Raw genomic sequence first — 11,133 nt, 5'->3', positions numbered from 1 at the left:
TTTTCTGCAACAGTTTGCTTTGCTGTATGTTCATGCTGTATCATGACGCATGTGGACTGCATCTGGGTTCTCTCCTTGTTCCTGTCTCTGAATTTAGGATGGACGAAGGCTCAGGAGACCAACAACACCAGGTAGAAATAAATTCTAATCTTCATTTATGTGGCTTTTTGGATTTTTTTAGGTGAAATCAACTAATCGAGTTCACAAGAACTTGAGGATTAAAAATACTCAGAATTCTTTCCCTTCGCTGTAAGCAAATTCTTTCCAGTTCACTGTTTGATTGGGCACAGAGTTGTCCCGTTGGTTTTTTGGCTCATGATGTGAGACATGAGTCTGCAGTGGCTGAGCCAACACAGATGTTAATGCTTTTGATTCTGCCTATGGGGTCGAATCAGAACAACTTGGCTCTGGCTCTGGACATCTTGGCTTTAATCAGCAGGCGTCTGACTTTTCTGGGGTTCTGCTGTCTAAGATTGTAGTTTGTGTTTTTTTCAATTGCTTCTTAGTATATGTTTACTTCTTCAGAAGGGGGTTGGCTCAAAAATGTTTTTCTAACTTGCTCCCTTCTTGTGAAATTTCGTGAATAATATAAGCAACATCATTTTCTCAGTTGAGCCAACAAAAAAGTCTCCACACCCCAAACAGTAAAAAGCCTAAAAACAACAACTAAATAATAACGTATGAAAATGGGTCTTATGTTTCCCAGCTGGCAACAGCCTGAAAATTCCCCTTCTGTGAAATTAGTTTTGCCATCCAGTGAGCTCTTTGAGTGTATGGAAAGCAACAGAATTAATAACATAAAGTAACACAATATTGGAATAGTCTCCCACCTTTCAATTACTCACATGTCCCCTATCTCTCTAACAATAACGAATTTGGCCAGTTAGAGACAGTTCAGAAATGCCAGAGCTAACTATATTCCGCAGTGCTTAATATGGCTGTTGGATGTGAAATTATCAAATGTTGGCAAAGAAAATATAAAAACATTATGCAGATTTCTTCTCACATATATTTTAGAGCTGATCTATATCAAATGTGAGATTGTGGCTATGAGTTAACAAGAGCCTGTGTTAATAAATCATCTTCATCTGAACATATTCTTATAGAGAGCTGAAGCATTGACGCAGACATAACTTGATGGTGGTTTGACTATTATTCTATTCTTTTGTTTTTACTTTCTTGAACTTAGGCCATCTAATTACAGTCTTAAATTATGAAAGTTAAATGCAACAATAAATGTGGCCAAATGTACACCCTGTCGAGGCTAATAACTTGATCTGATAAAATTGTTATTTACTGACATGACACTCATTAGGTCTACAATGGCTCAGTGGCCTGGAGTAGTCCCTGAGGGAAACCAATCAAAATACTTGTATCTGTGAGAGTTGAGTGAGTCACTGGGCTTGTATTAATGCAATTCTATTGTCTCATAGACCTACAATTTCGTGATTACTGTCCATTATATTCTCTCCCCCACTGTCTTCCTGTATCCTTCTTCACAGGCCTGTGTTCCACTGTGGAGGTGACCTGGTCACAGACTCAGGCTTTGTTGGCAGTGAGGGGTTCCCAAGCTTCTACAAACCCAACAGCAAATGTACCTGGCGTATCACTGTGAGTCACTTACCCTGTTACTTTACTAAATACTGACTCCTTCTTCACACAGTGTCTCAGTGTCTGACTCATTCACAATCTATCTGGTTTCCAGGTCCCAGAGGGAACCGTGGTCATGCTCACTTTCCGCATTTTTGACCTGGAGGCTGACTCACAATGCCGCTATGACTATCTGGATGTTTACAATGGCCATTCCAACTTGGTGCAAAAGCTAGGCCGCTTTTGTGGAACTTTCCGGCCTGGTGCTCTTATTTCTACCACAAACACCATGATGCTGGAGATGGGGTCTGATGCAGAGACGCAGGGCAGAGGGTTTGTGGCCTATTTCAGTGGAGCCAAACCGTACGTCGATGGTATGTTGTCACAATGTTATTTATTTATAGATGTTATATCACACATATAAATATGTCCATCCTACATGAGTAGCTTACTATATTAAGAACACCAGCTCTTAATTGTGCAAAGTCTTCGACTTCCAAACAAGCGTGATTGATAAACAATTCCAACTCTAAAAGTCAGAATGTTATCGAGAAAAAGTTACTGAAGAAAATCTGTTATCTTTTCTCATTATTCTCATGGAGTGTGCCTGCCTTGTTTCAGATCAACAGTTCTGTGGGGGGAAGATAACAAAAGCCCAGGGTGAGATCAAGACGCCCAACTGGCCTGACAAGAAATACCCTGCAGCAACCAGCTGCTCCTGGCTCATCACTGTGGAGCCTGATATGGTCGGCAGCACACTCACTCCCAGCATGGAAAACAACAATTAAAGTGATCATCCAAAGTTATATTTCTGTTTGTGTTTGGGTACCAGGTAATCCAGGTGAAGTTTGACAAGTTTTTCTTGGAGGCTGACACCTATTGTCGGTTTGACTATGTGGCATTCTTTAACGGTGGAGAGAAAGATGATTCACGGCTGATTGGAAGATACTGTGGCGATCAGGCCCCACAGTAAGTAACAGAAAGCCCTAAACGTGCCAGTTGGCTTTTTGAATTATTTACAATCCAACACTCTTAACTTCCACCTCATATTTTACCTGTTTCCTGTCCAGGCCCATTATTACCAGTGGCAACGTGCTACTAGTCCAGTTTGTGTCCGACTCTAGTGTGACATCCGATGGATTCCTCGCCCACTATACCAGTGTCCCAAGTGGTTCTCAGATAACAGCATTCAACTCAGGAGCCGGTACGAGGTCCATTCCCCAAAAACCTGCAGTCAAACCAGCCGCGCCTAAAGTACCTGCCACCACCATACAACAACCAGTCCAAACCGCCAAATATGTGCCACCTGAGCCCACCAGGAGACCCAAACCAGTCAAACCCACAAGAGGCCGTGGACAGGGCGCAACAAGCCAGGACAAGAGGGTTCCCGTCACAAGGCCAATTGGAAAGAGGCCCGGTGGGTGAAGTTATGTGTACGCTACGCTTGTGTTTCAATGTGCGGATGTTTGTCTAATGCTAATTTTTTTGTCATTCTTTGGGTTTTTAGTCCCTCAAAATCCCCTGTGTGCCAAAGCCTGTAAAAGAGATGGAACCATCAAAATCAGTTTCTGTGCCAGTGAATTTGGTAAGTTTCTTACCATTCACATGATGCAACAAGTAACAAATCAGATGCTGTGTTCTCACTGAGCTCTCCTTTTTGCAGTGATAACTGGGAAGGTGACCTCTCTTACCCCCGGGCCTCGAGGTACTCTTCACATTAGCGTCTCTCTGATTAAGGCCTACAAAGCAGGTCAACTAACAATTTCGCAAGTCGGAGAGACCATGTCTGTTAAACTGGTGTCACAGTGCAAGAAGTGCCCGTTGCTCCGCAGAGGTATCTTGGATCTACATACACATACACCACAGATTATTAGCTTCTCCATTTACTCAAAAATATATATATACTTATAACTCTTTCTGCTCCCTTTTCCTTTCCTATAGGTGCCAATTACATTATCATGGGTCAAGTGGATGAAGACGGACGTGGTACCCTGGAACCTGGTGCATTCACAGCTCCATACAAAGCCCCACATGACAGATTATTAATGAATATCAACAACCAACCCTGTTAACCTCACTCTGTAAAGGCGAGGAAATTCAGATGACATATCAAACACACAAATCCAGACATTACAATGTGAAATAGAGATCTAGTAATGCACGAAATTACAGTAAAAAATAACTTCAGTTTGGTCCACCATTTTAAAGGAATACAAATAATTTTATTCAAACACCTGCCAACCTAATGTTTGTAATTTATATATGAATAAAGGTTTTATATCTCTTTCAAATGGTTTGGCTGCATACTTATTCATAACTTTGCATCTCTAGCTCTCTCTAACTGTATCTCTGTTTCCACCTAGTGGATTTAAGGAGTAATAGCACTTTTTTTCACTAAGCTATTTCTCATCCTACAATTTTTTTTCCAAATCAGGTCTAGATTTAAAAACCTTTGACATGAGTTGACGATTAGTCATGTAGTCTACCATCAATGTGTCAAGACTTCTTTCGACATACTATACTATGACTTTTTTTTTTTTTGACTTATACTACTTTTTTATAACTTTTTGGGATACTTTACTATTACATTTTTATGACTTTTTTCAACATACTATACTATGACTTTTTATTACTTTTTTCGACATACTATACTATGCCTTAGTTATGACTTTTTTCGACAGACCATATTATGACTTTTTCCAAAATACTATACTAAGAATTTGTTATGATTTTTCAACATACCTTATTATACATTTTTTCGACATACTATACTATGACTTTTTTCGACTATGATTGTTTTTTTATTTATTTTTTGACATATTATAATATTACTTTTTTAATGGCTTTTTACAACATACATTACATTACATTACTTATTTATTATTTTCAAACCTATTATACCATGACTTTTATTTTCAAACATTCTATAATATGAATATTTCCGACATATTATTATTAGGACCCCTCCTTTCCACTGTGTCTTGTTTGCTGTCCGTTCTCTGTTTTTCAGGATGTTGATCAGCTGATGAGCCCTACCATAGCCTGGGGTGGTCCAAGCTATAAAGACTTACCACCTTAACCTGGAATCCGTCTTCCTTGGCTGACAAGGCTGCTCTTTTGCTTTGTTTGCTCCACACATCTCCACACATCCACACATTATGACATTACTGATTACTGACTCTCCATGTTTGTTTAATTGAGTTAATAGTTAATGTCCTTGTAGGAACACCGGTTTCATTGAGGTGGCTGTTACGACCCCTCCTTTCCACTCGGGGTCTATGTCCTGTTCGCTGGATTTTCTCTGTTCTTCAGGATGCTGATCAGCTGTTGAGTCACAGCTGAGCCTGTGTGGTTCAAGCTATAAACACTTACAACCTGAACATGGACGCTTTATTCCTTGGCTGACATGGCTGCTGCTTAGTTTTGTTTGCTCCACACTTTTCCACGCATCCACACATGCTGACATTACGGATTAATTACTCTCCATGTTTGTTTTGTTTAGTTAAAGTTATTCTTGAAAGAAATGTACTGTATTGTCTCCCGTTAATGTTGCTGCCTTTGAGCCGGGCTGTAACAATAATCTATGATTTAGTAAGGAATTTATTTGACATAGTTTACTATAATTTTTTTTCGATATACTATATTATGCCTTTTTATGATTTATTTCTAGACACTATTCTTTTACTTTTTATGACATTTTTCGACGTACTATACTATTACTTTTTTATACATACTAAACTATGTCTTTTCAACATACTATACTATGAATTCTTGACCTTTTCCGATATACTAAACTTTGACCTTTTATTACGACATTCATCACTTTATTGTGATTTATTTCAACATACCGTGTTATTACTTTTTTACAAATACTTTACTATGACTTTTTTATTACTTTGACGACAAACTATACTATGACTTTTTGACAAACTTAACTATTACTTTTTTTCATGGCTTTTTTTGACAAATTATACTGTGACTTATTCCGACATACTATACAATGAATGTTTTAATCCTTTTTTCGACTGACTATGGTATGACTTTATTATGACTTTTTTACATACTATACTAGTTTTTTAAACAAACTATACGATGACTTTTTATAGTTTTTTGACTTATATACTGTGCCTTTTTCATGACTTTTTTTAGACATACTATACTATGCCTTTTTTTTTTTACTTTTTTGACATACTATACTATGACTTTTTCATGACTTTTTTTAGACATACTATACTATGCCTTTTTTTACTTTTTTGACATACTATACTATGCTTTATTTTTCAACATACTATACTATGACTTTATTATGAGTTTTTTCAACATACTATACTATGACTTTTTTTACTTTTTCGACATACTATACTATGACATACTATACTATGACTTTTTATGACTTTTTTCGAAATACTATACTATGCCTTTTTTTAGACATATTATACTATGACCTTTTTTGACATACTATGCTATGACTTTTTTAGCACTTTTCTTTACATACTCTACTATGACTTGTTTGGGATACTATATTATGACTTTTTTGACATACTATATATACTATGCTTTATTTTTCAACATACTATACTATGACTTTTTCATGACTTTTTTCAACAAACTATCCTATGACTTTTTCATGATCTTTCTTTACATACTCTACTATGACTTGTTTGGGATACTATACTATTACTTTTTTGACATACTATACTATGCTTTATTTTTCAACATACTATACTATGACTTGATTATGAATTTTTTCAACATGGTATACTATTTTGTATTAACATTTTCAGATCATGCTATATGCTTACCTTTTTTAAATTTTTCAACAAGATTTTAATGAGAAACTTTACTTTTAGTTTTCATGACTTTCATGACAATTATACAACATACTATTGAATTTCTTTTAACTGAAATTTTTGTACTATGCTACTACTTTTTAATGACAAACTATACTATAACCTAATCAATTTTGTATTAAATACAATATACTTTTTATGACTTTTTGATGACATAGTGTACTATAATTTTTTATTACATTTTCATGACATACTATACTGTGACTGTTTTTTTTATTTAACTGCAAACTATACAATGACATGTTTATGACATTTTATCACCTTTTATACTAGGACTGATGTATGACATTTTTATGATGTTCCATCATATGGATATTTTATGAACTTTTCATAACAACATAGGATTACTTGTTTTCAACATACTAAACGATGTCTATTTTATGACTTTTATAAAAGTATGCCATGACTATTTGCTGCATAAATATGTATATTTTTATTTTTATATAAGACATTTTGGCATACTATATTATAACTTCTTATTAACAAAAAAAACTAGAGATATACTATACTATGGCTTTTTTGACATACTATTTAATAATTTTCATGACCTTTTTCTATGAAAGTTATTACTATCTATGATTTTTTATGGCAAAATATACTTTAACACTTTTAATGAAACACTATTTTGTGATATTTTATTTCATACTATACTTTTTACATTTGTATAACATAGTATTCGTACTATTACCTCTTTCATGCCATTTCATGAGATTTATTATGAGATACTAAACTATGATTTTTTTGAAGAGATTTTCATGACATATTATATCATAACCTTTTAATGACATTTTTTCATCATACTATGCCATGACTTTACATGGAATGCTATACCATTACTGGGCTATACAAATAAAAATGAATTTAATTTACTCTTTATGGCATACATTACTGTACTATGAACTTGAAATTACCACAATTCTAAGTATACAATGATTTTTTTTGTTTTTCATGACGTATTTTACTATCCATCCAGCCATCCATCCATCCATTATCCATAAAAATGTAAACAGGGTCGCAGAGGGACAGCTGACATAACGCAAAGGCAGTTCACCAGGTTCTCACAGGGCTGACACACATTCACGCTCACATTCCCACTTATGGTCAATTAAGGGATATATATTACCCCAACTTTTTTATGATATACTATACTATGGCTTTTTTTCTGCTTTTCAAATTACATTTTAAAGGCATACTATGATAATTAATTGTATGGGTCACAAATGTTGTTTATCTCTTTCCCCTTTTCAGTGTACTTTATACTTCTTTAAACTTTATCTTCTTTTCTGAAATGAAGTTCACAGTCCATTTTGTTTCAGTTTACAGGTGTCTGTGTAAAACATAAAGCAGCAGGTCAAGTGACACTTTATTGTATAAAATACATTCAGTACATTGAAATTGCATATAAAAAACAATATTGAGTTCCAAACAATCACTATAAATCATGAAATATTTTGGCTGTTTGCAATGGCTTTAAAAATAGAAAACTGTGGTTATTTGAATAAAAAAATACCAAGACTCAAATCACATTATCTCTCATCATTAAAAAGAGATACAACCATACACAATCCTCCGCTCCTCTCCTACACCCATACGCTACCCTTTCCCTCCCTTTCTGAAGTGCCTTGCTGGCCACAGCAGCCTCCTGCGTCAGCCCTCCGATGGCGAGAAGCAGGAAGGTTCTTGTAGACAGCGCGGCTATAAGGAATGAAACACATTCCTAGCTGGAGGTGGCGGGCTAGGCGACAGTAGGCAGCAAGTGCCAGGACCAGCAGAGGGGTGAGCAGCAAAAAGCCCACAACTAGCAGAGCCACGCAGCCGGCGTCATCCAGCATGTCTGAGCAATACAGAGATGTTCCATGGGGCTGCACCTGGAGAGCAAGAGGAGGAGGAAATGGATGAGTAATGGGGCATAGATGCAAAAATGAAGAAGTATGGGGGAGGCATGCACGCATACACATGCACGCATGCACACAAAACTACGTCTAGTTTTCAGTGCGTTCCCAGTGCAAAAGTGAGTAATTAAGTATACTCAAAACCAATCAGTATGCACTAAATATGCAGGATTTTTGAGTGAGCCATCGGGATAAACTACTGTCCCATAATGCACAAAGGAACTAGAGCTGCGTAGGCATAGCTGCAACATTTTTTTAGTTAAGCTCAAGAAAGATCCAGTAAGATCATGGAAAACTTTTTCAATGTTTGGAAAAACATATTTCTCTTTTTGCAGTTTGATTGAAAAACCCAGTTTGCATGATTATTTACATAATGTCCTGTTCTACAAAAGTTTTCTTGCATATAACTTTAGAAACCATTCATTACTACACATTTAATTTGCTATTAGAATGTTGATTGGACTTGGACAAAGCACCAGTCTGACCCACTAATTTGCAATCAGTATTCTCTCACACTTCTGTCAGTCAAAAAAAAAGATTTCCATAAGAGATTTTCACCGTGGAATGGCAGAGAAAGCCAAATATGATCATGACAAGAGCAGGGGTGAGGATTGTGCCAAAAATGATGCTGGCCAGCCCGCCATTGATCAGTGCTATGATCAGATTCTGTGCCGTGACCAACACAGAGCATGCCCAGCAGTCCAGAGAGCCCCTTAACTCCAGGGGGGTGTCAGCGGCTTCGCTTCCGCCCAGAGAGTAGGGAGGCGGCACCACGACTCCTGACCCCACTCTGGAGGGGGAGCCAGGCTCAGAGTGGGCCTGCTCAGATACGGTCTTCTCCAGCGTTCCATTCCGTGACAAACTCATCTTTCCTTGTGGTCTATGCTGCAGGAAAGAAAAACAGTTTTAAATCAGTAACTTGATGTATTTATTTGATCTAATAATCTATTATTCTGGATTGCAGTGGCTTTCAAGTTAACCTGTTGTTAGGACTGAAAGTTTAAATTTGGGGAATATCACAATATCAAAATCTTGAGATAATTTGTATTTATCAGAGTTTGCAAAGTATTTTAAGCATCAGCACTTTGTTGAAACAAGAAATTCATAAAACTGATCTGTCTATTTCTCTGTTTAATTTAATAATTTCTAATTTAAACTAATATCTTCTCTTCCCTGTATGCCCTGAATTCTTCAGTAGATCCACTAAAATCATGGAAAGTCAAAAAGAATGTTAATCCATGAAGTAATGGGTTCCTTAAATAATGTGGTGAAAGGTGTGGAAAGTCAACATAGATAACTGCACAGCTCTAAGTGCGAGGAAATGGGGCTCAACTGACCCCACCTCCAAACTCCAGGATAACCTCGACCCAGAACAATGAGCCAGGAACAGCTGGAAAATTGGAAGAAAAAAACACTAATCAGTCATGGAAGTTTTAGAAAAAGGTTATGAATACTGTGCTACAACTCATCAAGCTTAACACATCAATGGTTGATAGAGTGTTAGCTTTTATTCCCATGTCTTGTTTCACCTTTATTTTGTAAACTCATTGATGAAAAAATGACAAGGGCATGTTCCATTTCCCTCTGCTCTTAAGTTAGCAGTTACTATTATTATGACAAGTACCATGGAAGACATTGGTTTAACAAGTAATATTTTATCATCTGTCGGCATCATTTAAGTAAATTCAAGTATTCAAGTTGTTTACAGTTTACTCAATTCATACAATCCTACCATTGTTAGTTCACTTGTTTGTCATGCTGCATTAAGGGAAAATCTATTTAAAAAAATGGATTCATGCAAACTGTATGATTTTAAACCCTCTTTTGTTTTTAGAGTTAAGGTGTCTTTTTATGTTGTTGTTTTTAAATTGTATAAATAGCAATAACAACAATAAGATCGTATTTTAAGGTTTGCCTGCTCTTTTCAGATTCTTTAATAGGTTCTCCAACAATCCTGGAGAACATGAAGAATATTTTTGAATTGTTTTCTAATTTTAAGATGTGAGTTTAGCAAAGTCTGCCTTCCATTCAATCATTCAGGAGCTTAAACACTGGCCTTCTTATTTCTAGATTTATCAACTTCAGATATCAAAATTAACTCCAGATCACAGGAATAGAGGAAAAATATTCAGGGCTGTTTCCTTGCAGTGATGAACTGTGGGCATTCAAGTAAACTGAGCCCTTTTGTAAGGGGCAGGATTAGCCTTTTTCAGTTTTTTCAGCATGTTTGTATTAAAGAAAGAAATAGTGACATTGTTTGTTGTACTCACTGTGCTGTAACCTGAGGATGTGTCCTCCTGCAGCAGATGCTGAGACTCTGAAAGACCTTGAGAGCGGTGAGTAGTCAGAGACAAAGAGAATTTCAAGAATTTCCTCCTGATGTATGTCTTCTCTGTTCGAAAAATCAAGATCTTGAGAGTGGGAGCCGAATGAAGTTTCTGCTACTTAACTAAATCTAAAATCTGTTTGTGTGCTGGACTATTTCCACAAATATCAACAGATAATTGCTCACTTTTATGATTCCAAACTTCTCCTTGAGACCTCCTGTAGAGTGGGTGAAAAAAGAGCTCTGCAGACTTGAGGCAAATTCTGCTTTCCCACTGGCTTCAGCGCTTCCTTCCCTGACATTCTGTTTCCTCACTCCGGCTCCAGTTTGAGATATGATTAAATGCGTAAGTGGTTACCAGTGTACGCATATGTGTGCGTGTTTGTGTGTGTGTGTGAGAGTGTATCCTGTGTTGCCTCTAATGTGAAAGCACATAAATGAGGGCTGGGCTGTGTTAAAGGCTGCTGTTAGTGTC

General features: G+C 36.6%; 2 protein-coding genes across 5 annotated transcripts; one reads left to right on the top strand and one right to left on the bottom strand.

Annotated features, from left to right (window-relative positions):
- On the top strand, nucleotides 1–3,881 carry pcolcea (procollagen C-endopeptidase enhancer a). Its single transcript, XM_054625834.1, has 9 exons — nucleotides 1–131; nucleotides 1,503–1,611; nucleotides 1,706–1,964; nucleotides 2,212–2,336; nucleotides 2,423–2,559; nucleotides 2,661–3,007; nucleotides 3,098–3,175; nucleotides 3,254–3,424; nucleotides 3,532–3,881. The coding sequence occupies exons 1-9, from the start codon at nucleotides 43–45 to the stop codon at nucleotides 3,660–3,662; spliced, it is 1,446 nt and encodes a 481-aa protein (XP_054481809.1). The 5' UTR covers nucleotides 1–42; the 3' UTR covers nucleotides 3,663–3,881.
- A 3,909-nt stretch (nucleotides 3,882–7,790) lies between these two features.
- On the bottom strand, nucleotides 7,791–11,133 carry tmem88a (transmembrane protein 88 a). Of its 4 annotated transcripts, none has more exons than XM_054625941.1 (5): nucleotides 10,845–11,133; nucleotides 10,603–10,724; nucleotides 9,670–9,722; nucleotides 8,891–9,217; nucleotides 7,791–8,308 (listed from the first exon to the last, which is right to left on the bottom strand). In XM_054625941.1, the coding sequence occupies exons 4-5, from the start codon at nucleotides 9,197–9,199 to the stop codon at nucleotides 8,021–8,023; spliced, it is 597 nt and encodes a 198-aa protein (XP_054481916.1). In that variant the 5' UTR covers nucleotides 9,200–9,217; nucleotides 9,670–9,722; nucleotides 10,603–10,724; nucleotides 10,845–11,133; the 3' UTR covers nucleotides 7,791–8,020. The 4 variants fall into 4 exon arrangements, with proteins under 4 accessions (XP_054481916.1, XP_054481917.1, XP_054481914.1 ...); XM_054625942.1 differs by having other exon boundaries at nucleotides 9,675–9,722; nucleotides 10,845–10,920; XM_054625939.1 differs by having other exon boundaries at nucleotides 10,603–11,133.

This window comes from Anoplopoma fimbria, chromosome 24 (genome assembly GCF_027596085.1).
Source record: "Anoplopoma fimbria isolate UVic2021 breed Golden Eagle Sablefish chromosome 24, Afim_UVic_2022, whole genome shotgun sequence".
Taxonomy (NCBI): Eukaryota; Metazoa; Chordata; class Actinopteri; order Perciformes; family Anoplopomatidae; genus Anoplopoma; species Anoplopoma fimbria.
This window is presented reverse-complemented; position numbering and strand designations above follow the sequence as displayed.